Source organism: Oryza glaberrima, chromosome 9 (assembly GCF_000147395.1).
Source record: "Oryza glaberrima chromosome 9, OglaRS2, whole genome shotgun sequence".
In the NCBI taxonomy this organism is placed as follows: Eukaryota; Viridiplantae; Streptophyta; class Magnoliopsida; order Poales; family Poaceae; genus Oryza; species Oryza glaberrima.
The window spans coordinates 18,807,968-18,828,329 of NC_068334.1; the positions used below are offsets into that span (position 1 = coordinate 18,807,968).

General features: G+C 43.4%; 4 protein-coding genes across 6 annotated transcripts; 3 read left to right on the plus strand and 1 right to left on the minus strand.

Moving 5' to 3' along the window:
* Positions 1 to 437: 437 nt before the first annotated feature.
* Positions 438 to 4,633, plus strand: LOC127784527 (PTI1-like tyrosine-protein kinase 3). Of its 2 annotated transcripts, none has more exons than XM_052311854.1 (8): positions 438 to 632; positions 1,573 to 1,699; positions 2,103 to 2,344; positions 2,461 to 2,587; positions 2,791 to 3,064; positions 3,362 to 3,494; positions 3,906 to 3,992; positions 4,114 to 4,633. In XM_052311854.1, the coding sequence occupies exons 2-8, from the start codon at positions 1,609 to 1,611 to the stop codon at positions 4,246 to 4,248; spliced, it is 1,089 nt and encodes a 362-aa protein (XP_052167814.1). In that variant the 5' UTR covers positions 438 to 632; positions 1,573 to 1,608; the 3' UTR covers positions 4,249 to 4,633. The 2 variants fall into 2 exon arrangements, with proteins under 2 accessions (XP_052167814.1, XP_052167815.1); XM_052311855.1 differs by having other exon boundaries at positions 439 to 632; positions 2,106 to 2,344.
* Positions 4,634 to 5,791: 1,158 nt separating this feature from the next.
* LOC127784526 (U11/U12 small nuclear ribonucleoprotein 35 kDa protein) lies at positions 5,792 to 8,624 on the plus strand. Its single transcript, XM_052311853.1, has 8 exons — positions 5,792 to 6,124; positions 6,240 to 6,337; positions 6,434 to 6,485; positions 6,824 to 6,894; positions 6,993 to 7,083; positions 7,166 to 7,241; positions 7,359 to 7,437; positions 7,921 to 8,624. Exons 1-8 carry the CDS (start codon positions 5,977 to 5,979, stop codon positions 8,428 to 8,430), a joined length of 1,125 nt encoding a protein of 374 aa, XP_052167813.1. The 5' UTR covers positions 5,792 to 5,976; the 3' UTR covers positions 8,431 to 8,624.
* A 260-nt stretch (positions 8,625 to 8,884) lies between these two features.
* LOC127784524 (probable E3 ubiquitin-protein ligase ARI8) lies at positions 8,885 to 15,500 on the plus strand. 2 transcript variants are annotated; one of them, XM_052311851.1, is made up of 15 exons: positions 8,885 to 8,953; positions 10,909 to 11,030; positions 11,281 to 11,383; positions 11,517 to 11,607; positions 11,859 to 12,031; positions 12,245 to 12,346; positions 12,433 to 12,521; positions 12,692 to 12,799; positions 12,894 to 12,984; positions 13,171 to 13,260; positions 13,708 to 13,755; positions 13,934 to 14,005; positions 14,082 to 14,175; positions 14,251 to 14,395; positions 14,710 to 15,500. In XM_052311851.1, exons 1-15 carry the CDS (start codon positions 8,951 to 8,953, stop codon positions 14,978 to 14,980), a joined length of 1,602 nt encoding a protein of 533 aa, XP_052167811.1. In that variant the 5' UTR covers positions 8,885 to 8,950; the 3' UTR covers positions 14,981 to 15,500. The 2 variants fall into 2 exon arrangements, with proteins under 2 accessions (XP_052167811.1, XP_052167812.1); XM_052311852.1 differs by lacking the exon at positions 8,885 to 8,953 and adding an exon at positions 9,894 to 10,200.
* Positions 15,501 to 17,973: 2,473 nt separating this feature from the next.
* LOC127783824 (uncharacterized) lies at positions 17,974 to 19,784 on the minus strand. The gene is made up of 3 exons (XM_052310977.1): positions 19,327 to 19,784; positions 19,089 to 19,118; positions 17,974 to 18,583 (listed from the first exon to the last, which is right to left on the minus strand). The coding sequence occupies exons 1-3, from the start codon at positions 19,782 to 19,784 to the stop codon at positions 17,974 to 17,976; spliced, it is 1,098 nt and encodes a 365-aa protein (XP_052166937.1).
* Between the last annotated feature and the right edge of the window lie 578 nt (positions 19,785 to 20,362).

Here is a 20,362-nt window from a genome sequence, read left to right on the forward strand (position 1 = left end):
TTATGCGTGACTTGTCTTTTTAATTTTTTTATATTTTTTTTAAATAAGACGGACGGTTAAATATTGGACACGGAAACGTAGAGTTTTTTTTTTTTTTGACGGAGGGAGTACGCTGTTTATCGGTCGGTCGTAGCAGTTAAGAGCAACCAACAAAACACAAGAGGAGACCAAATCGAGCGCGACAGCTAGGCGTGTACAGCCCCCCGTACAGGCGTGCAGCCAGCGCGACGCCCCCCTGTGGTGCGCTGGTAGTTCAGCCTTCGCGCGCGGGCGGCAAAACACGCCACGCCACGCCAATACGTGCGCGCGTCCCGCGCCGTCACGCCGTGCCGTGACGCCGCCCGCTGTCGCTCGCGCCGCGTCCGCGTGGTGTGTCTTTCCCCTCTCGCGAAGCGAAGCGAAATACAAAGACACCCAAACCCCCACCACCACGACGTCTCGTTCCCTCGTACTAGCTCGTCTCGTCTCTTCTCTACCCCAATCCCGTTCTCTCCCTTTCCCCCCACCCCACCCCCAACCCCGTGCCGCGGCCTCGCCGATCGATCGATCGTGCGCTCCACCTCCTCGAGCTCCCTCCCTCGCCGCCGCCGCCGCCGCGCGCCGCCGGTTCGACGCCTTCTTCGCGCTCTCAGGTGAAATCATCTTCTCTCTCAGGTTCAGGAATGAATGCGTGGGGGATGGGGGTTGATCGGTTTCGGCTAGGGGGTGCTGGATTGGTGGTTGGGGGGTGGCGCAATGCTGCTGCGGCGGGGTAGCGTTTTTGCCGGGTCGAGGCGGGCGGAATTGTGGGGAATTTTTTTTTTTTTTTTTGCGTGCGCAATTTTGGCGTGGCTCGGGATGATGGCTGGGTGGCGTACGGCGGCGTGAGCTAGGGGGAACTCGCAGTGGCGCCGGGGGTGGATTTCGGTGGTGGTTTGTGTGAGTCATTTGTCTCATCGAGCTCCAAGTTTGGAGGTGGTGTTATGCTGTTTTAGCACTGGAGGTTTTGTAGTACGGACTTGCTTGGATGTGGAGGATATGGTCATGTTTTTGTTGATTCCCGGAGGCCACCTCTTGTTTCTGATTTCCTTTTGGTTTGTGTCATTGGTTCATCAGGTAGCGGTAGACACTGAACATGATGATTCAATTGGTGTGACGGATGAGTCTGGTTGGCCATGCATAGAATTAGACAGGAGGATGCGTAGGTTAGTAAAATATCCATGTGAATGAAGCTGAGGGACAACTGAAACAAAAATAAATGCAGGACCAAACTTGATGTTGATTGGGACATTGGCATGTGAAATTTGCCCATGTTCACAGGATGAACGGCAGAAACCCAGAAAAGAACATAAAAATGGAACATGAAAATGATAGTTCACTTGCTTGGGTGGTTGGCAATAGGCAGAAGAGGATGCAATCCCTCTCCCTTAATCGCACTGCCTATCCATGATTAATGTCCATGTGCTTCAGTACTAGATTTTTTTTTAATTTGGACCAGTTCAGTTCTGATTATGAGTTTTGTCATTGAAGTATTAATATTCTTAGCTGTATCGGTGCTAATGTGCTGTCTTTTCCTCCTTTTCTGAACTTAAGGCATAGAAAGGAGGAAGAAACAAAGGATACATCATTATGTTGCGACGCTGGTTCTGCTGCACTCAGTTTCACGCACCATATCGTGAACACGAAAATGAATTTCCTGACATCCCAGAGGAGAAAGAAGGTATCTTTCTTATTGAGCGCCCCTCCTTATTCTTTTTCCTTTTTTGAGCAGCTATCTTCAAGTTTATGGTATTGTATGGTCTCAACTCCCAAGTAGTCAAGTTGAGGAAAAAATTGCTGAGGTGTTCACATCATCATTGTTCATTCTATATGAACTAAACTTTAGTCTGTCCAAGGTTGCTATACTAGATGTCAGTGCATTTTCAGCATAGTTGTCAGAACCATTCTTTTTCCCCCATGACCTTAACAGTTGAACTGCACAATTCCTTGCATGGTAGTAGTATTTTTATCTTGATTTTCTTTAATGCTAAAAACAAGGTCTTGTATTATATATCCGCGAATGCTTCATATCCTGTTGTATTTTTGCCTTTGAGACCTAAACCTATTTGTCAACATTTGGCTAGCAGGAAACGGTTTTGCTCCCAAAAGTGATGATCCCACAAAAGCACCTCCTCCCATTGAAGTACCAGAATTATCATTTGATGAACTGAAAGAGAAGACTGATAATTTTGGTTCAAAGGCTTTAGTTGGTGAAGGATCATATGGAAGAGTGTATTATGCTACTCTAGACAACGGAAAGCAAGTTGCTGTTAAAAAGCTTGATGCTTCAACAGAACCTGAGGTTGATAATGATTTTTTGACACAGGTATGGTTAATGATTATATAATCATATGCAGCTCTTGCCAATTATATGCATTCTGCTATTCGATGTTTGGAATAAGGTTTTACTCTAAACCTTACTTTTCATTTCTATTGGCATAGGTGTCCATTGTGTCAAGATTAAGACATGAAAATTTTGTGGAAATGCTTGGTTACTGTGTGGAAGGAAATCAGCGCCTAGTGGCCTACGAATTTGCTACGATGGGTTCTCTGCATGATATTTTGCATGGTATGAGAAATATGCCTTTACGGTAAAAAAATGCCATCGTATCTCACTAAACACATACAAGCATTTTAATATAATTGTGTATATAATATAGATACTTCAAGGTTTAAGTTGGTTGCCTGTTTCTTTTGTAATAACTCAAAATAATTCATATATAGCAGTGCTCTGATATTGTTTTTGTTTTTCACATCCTTGTCATACATAAGGAAGAAAGGGTGTCCCTGGTGCACAACCTGGCCCAGCACTTGACTGGATGCAGCGAGTGAGAATTGCTATTGATGCTGCTAAAGGGCTAGAATATCTTCATGAGAAGGTCCAACCTTCTATAGTCCATCGGGACATACGCTCTAGCAATGTTCTTCTATTTGAGGACTACAAAGCAAAAATTGCAGATTTCAATCCTTCAAATCAGTCTCCTGATATGGCTGCTCGTTTGCACTCAACTCGTGTCCTTGGAACCTTCGGCTATCATGCTCCCGAGTAATTGCTCTACTCAAGTACTTGAATAGTTTATGCATTTCTTTTTTTTCCCAAGCAAAATATTTAATCACCTTTTTTGCTATAATAGATTACTCTGTAATATATATTGCTAGAAGATGATAGTGTTCTGCCTTCAATATTTTGTACTGTTGATTGAGTGGCTGTAGCATCCAGGCAATTCTTAAATATAGCTAAACAAGACCAATAGTTCTATGAATAACTGAAGTTCCCATTATTTGTTACCATGCTTGTTAATCATTCACTCAGTCATGTATCCTTTGTTCTCACTCCATGCAGGTATGCCATGACTGGCCAGTTGACTCAGAAAAGTGATGTATATAGTTTTGGAGTTGTTCTTCTAGAGCTTCTAACAGGAAGGAAACCAGTAGATCACACAATGCCTAGGGGTCAGCAGAGTCTGGTTACATGGGTAAGCATTTTATTTGTAAATTTACTACAATATTTAACATGAGAGCTGTTTGCCTCAGCTATTGGTAAAAGGAGAATTACTTTGTTGATAAGATCACTCTAGAATAAAACGAAGAAAAATGTGGTCTTAATAACAAATTACTAGTCATCCAGCTCAGATGGACTGAAGTTAAGGTTTTGAATGGTACTTCAAAGAATCTCTCAGACTAGACTTTGCACGTTAATGATTCTTCATTCAACAAGGCTTTCAAACCAAACAGAATTTTATTGTCCTTTGAGAAACTATACTATTTTTACTGTCACTGTGCATAGATGCTATTCTATCGTGTTATGTAACACACCATTCTAAGTTGTGTACAAGCTGCTCTGCATATTTCTGATTAGCTCTTGTTACTACTTTCTTTGTACGCAGGCAACACCTCGTTTGACAGAGGACACTGTGAAACAATGCGTTGACCCGAGACTGAAGGGCGAGTATCCCCCAAAAGGGGTTGCCAAGGTCTGCCTCCCTCCTCCCTTCCCTTTAAATGCACAAGCACTCTCTTGTATGGTCACTGTGTGGAGCCAAGCAACATCGTAACCAAAATTTGAGCCCAATGGTTTCCATCTGTTTATTGCAGCTCGCAGCGGTGGCGGCACTCTGTGTGCAATACGAGTCTGAGTTTAGACCAAGCATGAGCATTGTGGTCAAGGCACTCTCCCCTCTTCTCCAGCATAAACCGCCAGCGCCACCAGCCGTTGCTCCTGAGACCTGAGCTCCAGATTCAACTGCTTATGCTTTTACTTCCGAGTTTCAACATGGATGTAAAGAGGGATGGAATTTCTTCATCGGTGCCTGTCGTTACTGTTTCATGCTTGCCAATTGGTTACCATGCCGTTTAAGTACTGGTCCTGTGAGCTTTACAATAGATTTTTGGTGTTTACACTCGGAGCTTTCCTTGTCATTCCTTTCATGTGTGCTTATGCTGAGTGCTGTGCTGCCTTCGTTGGTCGGCAAAGTTGTGTGTTTAGCTGCCCAGCGGTGGTGATCACCGAATAATCTTGTTCTGAGTTGAACTGTGACATGGGAAGGTTCTAAATCTAACTGTTCATGGCTTGACATGCTTTTGGTGTGTGCCTACGTGAGAGGATGATGGTTCTTCCCTTTGTTAACATGTGAGTTATGAATGGATGCTTTTGGCTTGCTACAAATGTGAGTTGAAGCTAAATGCTCGTCACAAATTGAGGTTGACCAGCTAAAACATGCAAGTTTTGATAATTGATAACCTGTACGCCATGCGGATACAGCGACTTGAAGTTGCCCATCAACGAAACCGGAATCAATGATTTGCCACTATAAAGATTTGTCATTTTTATTGCATGTCATAGTGATAATTGTTGGGCTGAACTAAATCCACAATGTGCAAATGTAAATTTATCAGCCGGTAAATATAGGACACAACTACATATCGACCTGTTGTTGATTTGGTTAAAGCAACGACCACTTCATCCCATGCATAATAAATCCTTCTTTAGCTTAAAAAAAATGCAATGGTAGGTGCTATCTTTTTTAAAAACTTCTTCGATGACTTCTATCTTAGGATCTATTTTTAGCATTATACTCCAATCAAAATATATGACAACAAGATCAATATTGAATGTATTTAAACATTTTATTTAATAATTTGAATATATTCAATATTAATCTTATTTTGTCACATATTTTAAATAGAGTATGATGGTTCAAATGGATCTTACAAATAATATACGATCTAAAAAAATATTCCTATATCATAAAAGATTCTATAAAAAAAAACTAATGTAATGGTATGTTAGCCTCAGTAGCATGCACGTGAATCGACATGACAACTAACAACTAGCCGATAGTGTGTGGTTCTCTTTTTCTAGCAAGTGGTCTCGTTTATCTATTTGTCCCTACAACATCCACATGATTGTATCTCAGTCATCATTAACTGATTGGATAGTTTATAAAAGGGTCTCTAGATACAACCAAATAGAGAACGCATCTTACAAGGGTGAGGCAATCTTCACTACTCTCTCCGTTTCACAATGTAAGTCATTTTAACGTTTTCCGTATTCATATTTAGATTGATTAACATCAATATAAATGTGGGAAATGGTATAATTACTTGTGAAACGGAGGAAGTATATTGATTAATAGACAAATCAACGATTCATATAGACTAAACTCTTACGAGTAAATCGCAATGAGTCAAGTACAAAGCTCCACGTGAAGAGAATTTAAGTAGACCAACAACAATAATGACACACATGAGTACGCAGTACTCTATGGCAAACACTTCGGTCCGATCCGGTCCGGTCCGCGCCGCAAACACGTCGATGGTTCGACCGCAACCGGGTGACCCCTGCTCCGACCAGGCCACCCCCGTTCTCCTCCCCGCCGCCGCCACCGGCGCCTCCCGCTCGTCCCCGGCCGGCGAGTCGCGTAGGAGGGAAGCGCCACCGGCGGCGGCCGCGGCGAGATGAGCGGCGGCGGCGGCGGCGCCGCGAGCGCGGTGTTCTACGCGGAGAAGTACCACCCGATCCAGGCGGGCAGCATCGACGGCACCGACGTCGCCCCCCACGACAACGCCGTCCTCCGCGCCCTCCTCTGCTCCACCGCCGGCCTCTGTGCGTGCTCTCCTCCCCCTCCTCCTCCTTTTGCTCCACGCGGAGAAGAGCGCGAACGCCGCCGCAGCTCCCTCACTGACTCGGTTGGGGTTCGGTTTCCGATTTTCGTTTTCAGATGATCCGTTCGGGGACCCCAAGGCCACCGGCGACCCCTACTGCACGGTGTTCGTCGGGAGACTCTCCCGCTACACCGACGACGAGACACTCCGGAAGGTGCGCGGATTCCCTTTGGTGTGTGTTGTACTATTAGCTTTGCTCGTTTTCTCATGGCTGGAGTTGTTGTTTCTCGTTGTGTATGTGAGAGAGCAGGAGATGAGCAGATATGGGAGGGTGAAGAGCATGCGGCTGGTGCGGGATATTGGTGAGTTTATCCATTGTGATTCATGAAAACGTTGCTTTTACTTTTTGAAGCATGGTTCATTTGTAATTGTAATGGTTATTGAACATAGCATCCATACAATTTATATTATGCCAATGCAAATTGATGTTGTATTCTGCGCGGTATTGATAACACATTGGAGCATTGATATATAAGAAAATGGGAAGTGCTGTCCTGAATTTTGGAACTGTACCTTTAGCGGCTATTGAGTTGTCGGTAGGCAGCAAATAGCAGTGCTTCACTGGAGCAACATGCCAGCTTCTCATCCTTTTTCGCTTTTGCAAATTCAGTTTTTACTAACCGAATTACTTGATTTTCAGTTACTGGTGCTTCTCGTGGCTACGCATTTGTTGAGTATGAAACTGACAGGGAGATGCGCCGTGCCTATGAGGTTATATGATGTTCTTATTTCTACTGCCTGTTTGTTTCCTTCTTAATTCTTAGTACACTTGAAATATAAAAGAATACATGTTACTTTTGGGTCTATAGGATGCACACCATTCCATTATTGATGGCAGTGAAGTGCTTGTAGATTACTACAGGCAACAACTTATGCCTGGATGGATACCGAGGAGATCAGGTGTGGTTCTCTGCCGAAGTTTTATGCAGAGCTAAAAATACTTGAGATGGTTTTCATACTACTTTTATTTATAATTTTATAGGAGGAGGGCTTGGAGGGAAGAAAGAATCTGGCCAGCTTCGATTTGGAGGTCGAGAGAGGCCATTTCGTGCTCCCTTGTATGAACCCAAACTCTTGTTGCTGTCCAATATCTCTCATGTAAAGAATCATAGAAGAAGTTGCTTTGGAGTTTCTAGACATAAAGTAACAGCATGTTGTACTTCTGTAAAACACAGGAGGCCAATTCCGTATGATGAACTGAAAAGGCTTGGGATCCCACCACCACCTGAAGGGCGATACATGACATGTTATCAGGTAGTTCATCACTTCTAGAGGGACAGGCTATTTGACTTTTTTTTTATTTACATGAAGTATTATTGCAACCGTCATTTATGGTTTCAAAATTTCATCATTTAACAAAAACTTGTTGCATTCACCTCTGTCATGGTAAGAAACAAAGAAATGTGTTATTCACGAGTGAGCATAAGGAAATGATATGAGGTTGAAACTTGGAGCGATTGGCTAGTGAGAATAGCAGACTGTTGCCCTGAAGATAAGGGCATAGGAAGTACCATGTTCTTATGTGAATCACAGTCACATCACTTTTGCACAAACTGTTTAGCTCAACCCACATGGGGGTGATGGGAGCATTAGTAGCTTATTTGATGCAGTAGTATCTGTTCACAGCCTCGCAGGCACAACTGAACTTTCTAGTCACTTTGCTATCCAATGAAGTTGGAAGTGTTTCATTATGCTTGCTTACTGCCATGAAGTGACACTGTACTCCCACTATCACAGGTTCCCCCACCACCAAGACGAAAAAGCGGTGATATCTACAGGGAAGAGTCACCTCCCAAGAGAAGATCCAAAGACAGGGTTGATAGCAGTCACTACAGAAGATATTGTAGCCCAACCCAAGACGACGACAGCACGGTCAGCACCCATAGGCGGAAAGGTAGCCATGACCGGCGAGAAGAAACCGAGAGGAGGACAAGAGCATATATCAGCAGAGAGGCCGGCAGCTACAGTAAGCGGAGCCCAACCGAAGACGATGGTGATCGTCGTAAGAGGAGAAGAAGCCGAGAGCCTGGAGAATTATCTCCATACAAGGAGGATGATGATAACAGCAAAAGAGGAAGAAGTTCAGTGGAGCCAGGCTTCAGCCCTTATCAGTCTCATCACCACAGGCATCACAGGGAGCGTCATGACAGCAGCAGCCATTCTCGCCACGGTGAACGTCGGCATCAAGACGACCGTGGAAACCACTCCAGGAACAGGAGATCAGAGAGCCGAGACTACAGCCACTAGAGGTGTCGAGTCCATGGTGGGTTCCTAGTGTTTTAACCTGAATCCCTGGCTGCCTGTTCGCTGCTTCAACTCATGTATATGATCTAGTTTTCTCAGGCGTCCTTGCCTTGGGTTGCCTGTGTAGTGAGGGTTACTAAACCTGAAGTTTCGACTTTGGAATACATGAATTAATAGAATTCATGATTTAGTTCAAACCTACCTATAAAATTCTTTCATTAAAGCCTTATTCAGTTAATCCCTTGTCCAAGGAGGTTGAGAGGGACTGGAATTAATACTCCCTTATCCACTCCAATCACTTGGTCATTGGGACTAAACAAACAAGCCTAGAGTAAGCCTAAGCGATTGTGGAAAATCCAAATAACTCCATATAAGTTGCTGGTCTTTTCATTCTCTCCCTACAACTTAATTTCATACAAGATATTCTTCAGAAGTTCTTTTTCTTTTCAATTTCCCCCATTTGTCTTGTTTCTAGTGATTCTCGTCATGCTCATCGATTTCTCACATCCTATGCACCTCCCGCATGGTGAGTGAATTTCCTCCTTTGTTCTTTATTGTTGGGAATTAGATTTAATACACCTTATATGTAATACGTGATCGCTGTCGTGTTTTATCGCCGTACCTAAGAAAAAATTGAAGTATGCAAAAGCAAAAGGAGAGGTATCTTTGGTGACAGGGGCAACTTATTTACCTCACCATAATGCTCATAAGGCACAAGAAATTGCCGAAAACTGAATAGTGGTGGGAAGTTGGAAGAGAAAATGAACTTACGAGAATACAAGGAGAGTGTGTTTGGATAATGGAAAATAGAGGGTGGGATTGGGATTGGGAAATGAATGAAGGGTTAGAACTAAATGAAATAGGGTGAATGAATGGTTAGGATTTAAAGATGTCTTTTGGTGGGTGAGAAATCATTTCCATTTCCCATTAGCCAAACATTGCCAGAGTGTTTTGCACGAAATTACCTTATAGGGAAGATTTAAGATGTGTTCGGTTGGAGGGATTTTCTAAGTTTGGTTGGGTCGAGTCCATTTTCATAGATGTTTGGTTGTGAGATTAGGTATGATAGGATAATTCCAAAAGAGAATATATTCCACTAAAAAATGGGTTAAGTTAATCTAGAAAAATGTGACGGACCACTCATATCTGTGTATAGCAATCCGTATGAGCATGAAACTCTACACAAGAACTCTTCGCATCATTTTCTTTTTTGACTTTGTTCGTAAAAACAATGCTCCTGTTTTTTATATCCTTTTAAGCATAAAACGTGTACCACTGGAACAAAAAATGTTTGAAAATAAGTGTACATTTTTCCAAGAAAAAAAAATCTTTCACGCGCCACGATACAAATAACTCGAAAATCACAGCCAAGAAAAAAAAAAAGCAGCTCACACGCACGCGTGAATCACATCACCCCGTTTCCATTTTCCAACACTAGTCCACTTAACCACCGCTTCCTTCGCCTTCCAAAACAAAAGGAACCCCACCACCGCTCTTCCGCGCTTCGCTTCTCTCGCCGTCTCGCGGCTGCGCGGCGCGGCGCTCTCATCCCCTCCTCCCGCTTCCCCCACCCGCCGCCCGATCTCGACGGCGGATCGCCCCGGGATGGGCTCCGACGAAGACGAGCTGCTCGACGACGAGGAGTACTACTACTACTGCAGCGACGGGGAGTGTAGCGGCGGCGGGAGCGGGAGCGACGAGGATGAGGAGTTCGGGGGCGGCGGGAGCGACGAGGGCTGTGAGGCCGACGAGGTCGTCTCCACGCGCGAGCAGGTGCTGTCTGTGAATTGCGATCAATGCCCTTGCGTGTTTCGTTCCGTCGTTCAAATGAGAGAGGCCCCCCCTTTTCGGATTTCTGGATAGCGAGTGGCGCTGCTGTTGTGGTGATGGTGATTTGTGGCTTTGATGCTGATTCGGTTTTGGGTGCGAGAATCCTGCGTGTTCTGTGGTAATTCGACGTTCTGAGCGACAGGTGCAATGCGATGTACGAGTGGTTTATGCTTGTATGGTGATGGTGATTAGTGTCTTTGATGACGATCGGTTTTGGGATCAGAAACCCTCGCGTATTCTGTGGTCATTTGATAGAATTTCTGGGCAACAGGTGCAATGCGATGGTGGTGTGCTTAGAGTCGCAGCGAAATTTGTTCATGGCTTCTCTGCTTTACAGATAGCAAAACGTTTCATCCTTCGGGGAAAAAAATAGCAAAACATTTACCAAGATCTCAATAGATTATAGATATGATGTTTTCTCTTCATAAATTGTTTCGATAGCTTGGATGGTTGTTTACTCTACAGATTGAGAGTTTGAGACTGCTATTTTCCTTCTCTGCATTGTATGTCATTAACGTAATTGTGTTTTGGTCCTTTTGTTCATGCTGCCCTGCCTTTCTGTTTCTCTATTCTTAATTCTTGTATACTTGGTGTCAGAACTAACTCAAAATCTCAAATGGGCCTCTTCTGTGTTCATTTTCTTATGAACAGAGATATGTTGTGTTGACCGAAGATGATATACGCGAGCGACAAGAGGAAATGATAAGCCGTGTGTCTGCAATATTTTCAGTTCCAAGGGAATCAGCATGCGTCCTCCTTCGTCACTACAAATGGTCAGTGCCGCCGCTCCAGCAGCTCGTCCTTTCTGAACACACTCTACTGTTTTATTTCCGTTGTAGTGAATTTGAGAAGCCCATCTCATGTATCTCTTGTTTACAAGATGTACTGCAAATGCTTTGTGTAGTTATATGTATATGTAATAGCATTTTCTTACTGCTGGCCTGCCACAAAGGTAGGATGCTTTTGAGCTAAACTAGAAGATCCTTTTCTATGTTAACAATGTATCTTCATTTTGTTGTTCAGGAGTATTAGCAAGCTAAGTGATGACTGGTTTGCAGATGAAGAAAATGTCCGCCGTTCTGTTGGCTTGCCATCAAATGTTGTTCATGTTCCTGACTGTCCTGAGGTAGAATTACATTCCTAAAAGATATGGAGCTTCATTGGGTTTTTTTTTATCATATTGTATCATATCTGGTTTGAATTGGTGACTAATGTAGTTAACTGCTTGTTGTAATTTCTATTTGTTTCTTTGGTTGCAGCTAACTTGTGGAATATGTTTTGAAGGATGTGCTGCAAATGCAATGAGCTGTGCTGGTTGTTCCCATTTCTATTGTCATGAATGTTGGGAAGGTCTATCTGTCTCTCTCTCTCTCTCTCTCTCTCTCTCTCTCTCTCTCTCTCTCCATCACTCATTTTTACATTATAAGTTCTTTGTGACTTCAAGATTTTGTTATTTTACTTGTAAAATTACGAATTGATTGCTATTGTAACTATAACAAATTGATAGATGACTTTGTTGTTCTCACTTTCAGTAGTTTGTAGCATTCTTGTTCTTAAAAGAATTCTGAAATTTATGGTGCTAAAATGAGGTAAATTTTCAGGGTATATTAGTGCTGCAGTAAATGATGGTCCAGGGTGTTTGGTGTTGCAGTGCCCTGAACCATCTTGTGATGCAATCGTTCTTGAAGATATGATTAATAGTCTGACGAAAGATGAGGATAAAGTAAAGTATGCACGATTTGTATTATGGTCATATATTGGAGTTAACAAGAAGGTAATTCTTTAAAGTACTCAGCGCTCATAATGGTTCACATTATCTTTCTCCCAATTATGTTTATTAAACCTTACTGTATTGCCCATCAGATAGTAGTACTATTTACTATTTACTATATAGTTGGTATATACTTGCTTATATTTATGCCAAGTGTCACCCCAAATGGTTTTCAAAAAAACATATTTCTGAAGTAATAAAAATTAATTCCTGCAGATAAAATGGTGTCCAGCTCCTGATTGTACCTGTGCAGTTGAGTTTCTTGGTGATGGTAACTATGATGTCTCATGCAAATGCAAATTCAGTTTTTGCTGGAATGTCGGTATTTCTTTATTTATTTATTTACTTGTATACCTTTCAGATTGATTGTTTGATATTACCAGTTAAATCTTTGGTAAATGCAGTGTGCAGAGGAAGCTCATCGGCCAGTTAGCTGTGACACAGTCTCAAAGTGGATACTAAAGAACAGCGCAGAATCTGAAAACATGAATTGGTTTGTCGCACACATAATTTCCTTTTCATTCTTGTATTTGATAGTATGTCTTGTACTTTATTCTTTCCATCTTGAATATTTCTTGTGTAAAATACTTTTTTTCTTTTTAATTTCCTAAGTTCATAAGGAAAAACTGGAAGCTGTTTCTCAAGTGTTGTTTTCTTCCCCAGGATATTAGCTAATTCTAAGCCCTGTCCGAAATGCAAACGACCTATAGAGAAGAATCAGGGATGCATGCATATGACATGCACTCCTCCTTGTAAATTTGAGTTTTGCTGGTAAGCTTCCCTCTCGGCATATTTGTTTTGATGGTGATTGTGTACATTTTGCATTGAAATTGTTTATCTTTGGTCTGATTTTCCATGGTTGCAGGTTATGCCTAGGTGCATGGTCAGATCATGGATATGGGACTGGTGGCTTTTATGCTTGCAATCGTTATCAATCAGCAAAGATGGGAGGCATGGTATATTTCATCTTGGATACTGTATTGTGCAAGAAGAATCGTGATTTTTACCTTGCTAGAATAAGCTTTTCTATTGCTACCTATTCATGTGTTTGCTCTAGTCTTTTATACTACTTTGCTGTGTATTTAATTTATTTGTTTTCCTTCATGCCAATAATCTCTTGTAATGTTTTCCTCATGTTTCAGTATGATGAGGCTGAAGCAAGGAGAGAGAGAGCTAAAAATTCGCTTGAGAGATACATGCATTATTATGAGCGCTGGGCGTCCAATCAAACAGTATGTCTAGGATCCAGTGTCACTTTACATAGTCTTTATCTGATTTTTTATGGTATTCATGCTTCTATATGCCCTTTTGATTTTCATATGGACCATGTAATGTGTATAGTAAGCTCATTAGGTTGGAGACTTTTAGTTTTGCTGACTGTAAGGATCTAATTTCATGTTGCTGCTGCAAAGTACAGCGTCTGGAACTAATGTCCTTGGCAAATCAGTTGTCTACTTACTTTTCATTTTATATTTACCATCCAATATTATGAGTGGTAAACACATACACAGTGCTTTATTTTATATTTATCTTTCGCATACTTTCATAACAATTTTCCACAATGCTGTATATTTCCATTCAATTTTCGCATACATAATGTGAAGGGTCTGCCATAAATTTACATTTTAGCTGTACTTTTATGTATGATACATTTTCTGTTTTCTTTTCCCTGTTGGCAGTCAAGGCAGAAAGCACAAGCAGATCTGCAAAAAGTTGAAAATGAAGATGTAAGTTTTACATTGGACCATGTGTACAGCATTTGTGGGTCATAGCAGAAGTTTGATTTTATTAATACTTGTAGCAAAATTCACTGTTTTGGCAGTCCTTTTATCAGTTGTAAATACTTTTAGTTTGGACTTCTGTGATGTTTCAGTTTTGCGTTTGACTATTTTCTCATGTGTATAGCTTACAAAGTTAAGTGATGTTGTTGGTATACCAGAGACCCAACTAAAGTTCATACCTGAAGCTTGGTCACAGGTTAGATATTATAAATCATTTTCTATTGCCCATTGACTGTTTATGTAATTTACATGTTCATTATTCGTTGTGACAGATCATAGAATGCAGGCGAGTGCTGAAATGGACATATGCTTATGGGTACTATCTACACAACAAAGCGAAGAGTGATTTTTTTGTGTACCTCCAAGGTAGTAGATAATTTCTGCCTTGCCAAGTAGGCGCTTATGCATACTTGACGGCTGTACATGTTTTAAAATTTATAGGTGAAGCTGAGTCTGGTTTGGAGCGTCTTCATAAATGTGCCGAGAAGGATATGCGTGAATTTTTACCTACAGCGGATTCCACTCAACCTTCTCTTTCATTGCAAGACTTCGGTGAATTTCGTGTGAAGCTTTCTGGTCTAACAAGGTATTGCAGAGATATCTTCACTCATCATCACTTCAGTGAATTTTTGTGAATGTATTTGCCGTTAATTTTGTAATTTACTTGGATCTGAAGGGCACACGCTTGCTCCAACCATCACTGTTATCCTTGCAGTGTCGCTTGCTTCATGCATGATGCAAATGTATATTTTCCAAATATCCATGAACTGCTCAATATGTCACTATGCAGTGCCAAATTTGCTTGATCATTTTATTCACTATAAGACTTGCATGTTTATGAGTATGTACAGCAACTAAGCCTTTTTGAGAACATGATCTAAGCTAAATATTTCATTGCAGCGTAACCCGCAACTACTTCGAGAACCTTGTTCAAACACTGGAAGCGGGTCTGCAGGATGTCCGCGCTACAGACCAATCAGCTTCAGTCAGTACCTCCAGCTCCAAGAAGCCTCCCACCAACACCAAGGGGAAGTCAGGGCGGAGTAAGGTGGCGAGAACATCGCAGGAGCGCTCAGGCGACAGATGGCCATGCGACCGCTGCACTTTCATCAACCCGTCCTCTACGAACTCATGCAACATGTGCGGCAGGAACAAGCCCCGCCGCAGATAGGAAGATTGGTCAAAATGCAGTTGTGCAAAGGAACACCTTCTCACTGGGATTCTGGTCGAACAAGGTGGTGCTCATTTGGCCCAACACTCTGGTGCTATGAACATGAAGCAGACTCTCCCAGGGATCTGATGATGCTCAGAGGAGATGTAAGAAACGAACAATCTCAGGAATGCAGCGCAAGAGGCTTGGACAAAATTAGGTAGTAGTAAAACATATATGCGTGTGTGTTGTTAGCTGTAAATATTACTTCATGGAGAAAATTAGGAAAGTACCAGCCTGGAAAATCTGCGAGTTATAAAATAGGATTGCATGTGAGAATGACATGTGGGGTCCTCACATGTGATTGTATTTTTCAACTTCGTGAATTCAGCTATGGTTCAAATTAAAATTGGCCTGTATGGATGAGTGGTTCCATTAAATTGGCCTTTGCTGTATTCTGCTCTCAGATTGGAAAAGCTTAACTGTTTAAGTTTGGTGATTTCAATTCTGACCTGTAAATTGTCCTCTATTTTTTTTTACAGCCGTGGAAACAAATTCTTATGAGAAAGCCCATTTTGCCCTTTGTGCTTCAGAACATCGAGCCTACAGGACGATGACTCCACACGGATCTGACGACCGGAGCTCAGATGATGGGAGGAGCTGGTCAAGGGCACACTTCAGCCTGCAAGTGGGGCGGGTCGACCCGTTAGTTCCGTGGCCTGAACCTAAATTTGTGGCACCAATAGGTTTTCGGGCCGGCCCATATTTTCTTAGGTGACAATGGGTCCAGGAGTCAGTTGACCCTAGGGGTTTTTGGGTCGGCCTTGTTCGAGCGCTCTGCTTGCTCGCGTTCGCATGGCGGCGGCGGCTTTAGGGCTCCCGGCCTGAGACGGTGCGGCTCCATCGCGGATCGAGCCGGCGGCGGTGGCTCCCGGCGGAGGCGGCAGCGGTGGCGGCGCGGCTCCATCACGGATCGAGGTGGCGGCGGTGGCTCCCGGCGGAGGCGGCGGCGGTGACAGCTTCGACTTCGCGGTGTGCTCCACCGCGTTTTGAGGCGGCGGCAGCTGGGCGTGCTCCTTCAGTCCTCCTCTTGTCTCCAACTCCCCCCAAGACTGGTACTGTGGTTCACATCGTAGCAACTAGCAACGGATTCTTTGGTTCTTGATTTTCTTTTTCTTTTCTTTGGTTCTTGATTCTTTGGTTCCTCTTCTATGCAGTTCCTTCTTTCGGCAGCGGATGGAGGCACTGGCGAACGGTGGCTACCTGCTTGGTGGCCAACCGGCGAGGTGCTCCGGAGGACACTCCACCGGCAGCAACGGCGAGGGTTTCGGAGGACACCCGGCCACATCGCCACCTTCATCCAGCTGGGTTTCTCTCCCTCGTGAGCACAGGTATGATTTCCAGATGATGGGAGGAGCTGGTCAAGGGCACACCGCACACTCAACCTGCAGGACGATGGCACCATGTGCTTTTTTTTTAACGAATCGGCAAACTGCCAATTTCATTGAATAAAGAATGAAGAAAACTTTACAAGTATAAAAGGAAACACAGCTTCAGACCTTCGGTTCAGTCGAGCTAAGAAATTAAAAATCTAGCCAGCTACCAAGATACCTCGCCCCGGCCAATGACCACGTCTTGGCCTCCTCTTTGATTTTAGCCAGTAGGCTTCCCGATGATAGCTCCTATGCTGGAAGATTATACAGTTTCTTTCATTCCAGATTTCCCAATTGACCAGGAGAGTTAGCGCGCAGATTGCTTTCTTTGAGCTTCCTTCAAGTTGGCAGTGGCCTCCCACCATGTGTTTTACTAGTATTTTATAAGCATGATTTACATCTCATGCATTTACATAAAGTTTTTGAACAAGACAAATAATCAAACATATTTTTAAAAGTTAACAACGCCATCTATTAAAAAAGAGGAAATAGCAAACAAAATTCTATGCATAATTAACTACTTATGTAAACACATTGGCTTTATAAGTTATGCAAAGTGCAGGAGAAAAATATTTCAGTGACGGTACAATTTTTTTCTCTCGTCGAAACTTGTCACGGTGTCTGTACGACAAAACATCACTTGCAACCACACCGTGTGCTAAGGCAAAACAATCCATTTTGTTTTTCAATAATAGAATTCGTGTGTGCGTGCGTTGTGAGTGTCTGCGTTGTACCGTGTAATTTTTAAAAAAAAAGTTACAGCTAATTATTATAAGGTTACATGTCGAAGACTACGACATATAAGATCACAACTTGATTAAAAATAAGAGAACTAGTTAAAACACCAATCTAAAAGATAGAGAAAACAACTTTCATCTATAATTAGCAAGGAACTGCATAGCCATTTGTTTCACGGACGCTTGCAAGATATGTAGTCCTTTTTTCTCAAATCAAGAAATACCATCTCTACAATCTGTGTTAAACCCAAATTTAACTCCTAGAGTAAGAAATAGGAAACTATAGCCTAATTTATAAAGAACCTAGACCGCAGCCATCGGGCGGGTCTAGGCAACGAGGCGGGTCAGGAGTAGGTTAGGCTGAAACACGCCCGCCTCCGCTCCGCGACTTCTCCCCCCGGCCCCGCAGAGGTTGTCGGGTAGGAAACATCACCCGTCCCTAGCCTCGTAGGGGACCCGACGGATGAGCGGGGCCCGCACCACCCGGTTGGGCGACTGAGGTGACGAGCGATGAGTAGCTACGAGAGACAACGAGGATGGTCGAGCTCCGGCGACGCGCCGACCAGGTGAGTACGACAGCAGACGGCAACGAGATGGCCAGCAAGATGAGGAGGCACAGTGTTAACACCAAATTTCGGCAAAGATATTCGGAGTTGAAGATGAAACCGAAGAGGATTTAAAGGAGATAGTTCGTTTCCAAAGCAGGCGACAAGATGCAGGTGACAATACATAATACCTGAAACTGTACACCAAAGCACAAAAAAAAACATACGATAAGATTCTGAGTTGTCTATCACATGCATTATGGGTACAAGAGTCTTGAAAGCAAAAGCCCCAGGATTATTCAGAAGATAGAACAGATCATGGTGCTACCAGACACGCAACATCTTGACTTGTGCTTTTCCATTCGAAGTTTAACCTTCCCATTACCATCGCCATTGTGCCCAACTGGCATCACCTCCACACCAGTGAAGACTACAACACTGTCAATTACTTCATTATCATTATCCATGGACCTAATATGGAAGAACCTTGAAATGCAGAACCTGGCGGAGCCGAGGTTGACAAGCTGCGGTTCTTGATATTCCAGCCATCCCTCAGGTGGGGCAAATTCATTCCAGTCGCCTATAAGTTGTGGCTGGGAGTCAGAGGAGATCAGATCAGCAGCAGCCAGCAGGCGGCGGCTGGGCTCAGCAGAGAGGCCAAACCAGAGCTTGAGCTCGGGCACGTACTCAAGCTTGCCAGAGAAGAATGGCAGCGGCATCTCCTTGGCAAGCTGCAGCCATGTGTTCATCTCCGTGTCCAAGCAGTAGGAGTCATTGCCACGGGTGGATATGTAGATGTCAGAGCCGACTACGCATGCGTAGGATGTGATCTTGGGACGACCGGTCGTCCCAGTGGGTGGATCCAGCATGGGGGCGGCGGGGTCTCGAGCCCCACTACTAGCATGAAGACTATGAGAGACCCCATGAAGACCCCACTAAACTTTTTTATCATATGTAGATGAGAGGGGACTCCCCCACTACTAGTGGGGAGACTATAAGAGACCCCACGAAAACCCCACTAATTTTTTTACCATATGTGTAGATGGGAGGGGGACTGTAACTCTATCTAGTTTCCTCAGACCACACTAAATTTGACCCCACTAAATTTTTTTTACCATATGTAGATGAGAGGGGGAATGTACCTCTATCTAGTTTCCTATTTTTTTTAGGATATGTAGATGGGAGGGGGACTGTAACTCTATCTAGTTTCCTCAGACCTCACTAAATTTGACCCCACTAAATTTTTTTACCATATGTAGATAAGAGGGGGACTGTAACTCTATCTAGTTTCCTTAGACCCCACTGCATATGTAGATGGGAGGGGGACTGTAACTCTATCTAGTTTCCTCATACCCCACTGCTATTAAAGTGGACGAATGGCGGTGGTGGGAGGAGGTGGCAGTGGCAAAAGGACTTGCCCCAAACAAAGGCCTCAAACTGATTACTGTATCTGACACGGAAAACAGAGCAATAGATTAGTACGTGGTTAATTACTTATTAGCTTATAAAACTTAAAAATGGATTAATATGATTTTTTAAAATAACTTTTCTTTAGATTTTTTTTTTCAAAACATGCACCGTTTAGCAGTTTAGGAAGCACACACGCGGTAACCGAGAGAGTGAGGTTGGTAACTTGAACTCAAGAACACAACCTCAGCTGCGTGCCGTCCTCCGAGTCGGGATATCTCTCCATGACATAGAGGCTGCCACCGCCGCTGCTGCTGGGGACGAAGAGAGAGATGGGATCTGACTTGGGCTTGTGGATGTTTGGCATAGCCATCACGCTGCGGGCATCAACGTCACAGAGGCGTGTGATCCCAATGTGGTCCACCATTACCACCTTGCGATCTGCAAGGGGGAAGCAGTCGATATTACGCTGATGATAGGGCATATATGTGCATTTCAACCTCAACATCGGTCTGGGAAACCGAATCCTCTCCATTTGTATCCTTAAGCCCCGTTTATTCTTCGGATTATAGGAGTCAGCAGCCGGTGCTGCTGCTGCTGTGTTGCCGAACAGATGGCGCGTCAGGTCGATGGAGCGCAGCCATTGGGCGCCCGCGTAGGAAGAGTCCACGATGAGATTCTGAAACCGCTGCGATAGGCCCATGGCGGATTATTTGATCCCAATTTCGAGCCGACCTTTGCTTACTGACCGACTGTAAAAGGGAAGGATGGGAAAAAAAAAGAAGAAGAAGAAAGGAAATTATATTGGGTGCATGCAGAAAAGAGGAAAAACCCCTCAGATCGATCTAACAGTTATGAGCAGGGTTCACAATTTCAATGAAAATCGGTTGAATTCCACGAAATTTCGAGTTTCGACACGGCTCGGAATTAAGTTTTGATTGGAATTTCGAAGGTTAAACTGTAGATTTGGTCGAAATTCGAAAACTGATCAAAATTTATCGAAAACCGTGACACCGATGGGGCTCGAAATTTAGTGATCAACCGGTAATGTAATCCCTGATTATGTGGAAGGAAGAAATAGTACCTTACCTTCAATTCGCAAAACAGCAGCAAACAGATGTAGCCTTCAAATCGGAGATGGCGTCACAAAATCCTCCTATCAAATACCGCAGACAAAGAAAGGATTTGGTTTTCGACCAAGCAGGATGAAGGATCAATCTACAAGCGATGTCCCTCAAAAAAAAAATCCGTCGGAACTCAGAAAGAAACCATCAATCATGG

Excerpts from the sequence above, each read along its gene's own strand:
- LOC127784527 (XM_052311854.1), top strand. The coding sequence starts at position 1,609 with ATGTTGCGACGCTGGTTCTGCTGCACTCAGTTTCACGCACCATATCGT. Across the intron at positions 2,588-2,790 it reads TCTGCATGATATTTTGCATG|GAAGAAAGGGTGTCCCTGGT; the intron begins GTATGAGAAATA and ends GTCATACATAAG. Across the intron at positions 3,993-4,113 it reads CCCCAAAAGGGGTTGCCAAG|CTCGCAGCGGTGGCGGCACT; the intron begins GTCTGCCTCCCT and ends TGTTTATTGCAG.
- LOC127784526 (XM_052311853.1), top strand. The coding sequence starts at position 5,977 with ATGAGCGGCGGCGGCGGCGGCGCCGCGAGCGCGGTGTTCTACGCGGAG. Across the intron at positions 7,084-7,165 it reads ATGGATACCGAGGAGATCAG|GAGGAGGGCTTGGAGGGAAG; the intron begins GTGTGGTTCTCT and ends ATAATTTTATAG. Across the intron at positions 7,438-7,920 it reads GATACATGACATGTTATCAG|GTTCCCCCACCACCAAGACG; the intron begins GTAGTTCATCAC and ends CCACTATCACAG.
- LOC127784524 (XM_052311852.1), top strand. The coding sequence starts at position 10,033 with ATGGGCTCCGACGAAGACGAGCTGCTCGACGACGAGGAGTACTACTAC. Across the intron at positions 11,031-11,280 it reads CTCCTTCGTCACTACAAATG|GAGTATTAGCAAGCTAAGTG; the intron begins GTCAGTGCCGCC and ends TTTGTTGTTCAG. Across the intron at positions 12,800-12,893 it reads TGTAAATTTGAGTTTTGCTG|GTTATGCCTAGGTGCATGGT; the intron begins GTAAGCTTCCCT and ends CCATGGTTGCAG.
- LOC127783824 (XM_052310977.1), bottom strand. The coding sequence starts at position 19,784 with ATGGGCCTATCGCAGCGGTTTCAGAATCTCATCGTGGACTCTTCCTAC. Across the intron at positions 19,119-19,326 it reads GAGGACGGCACGCAGCTGAG|TAATCAGTTTGAGGCCTTTG; the intron begins GTTGTGTTCTTG and ends TGTCAGATACAG. Across the intron at positions 18,584-19,088 it reads GAGGCCTTTGTTTGGGGCAA|TCTTCATGCTAGTAGTGGGG; the intron begins GTCCTTTTGCCA and ends GGTCTCTCATAG.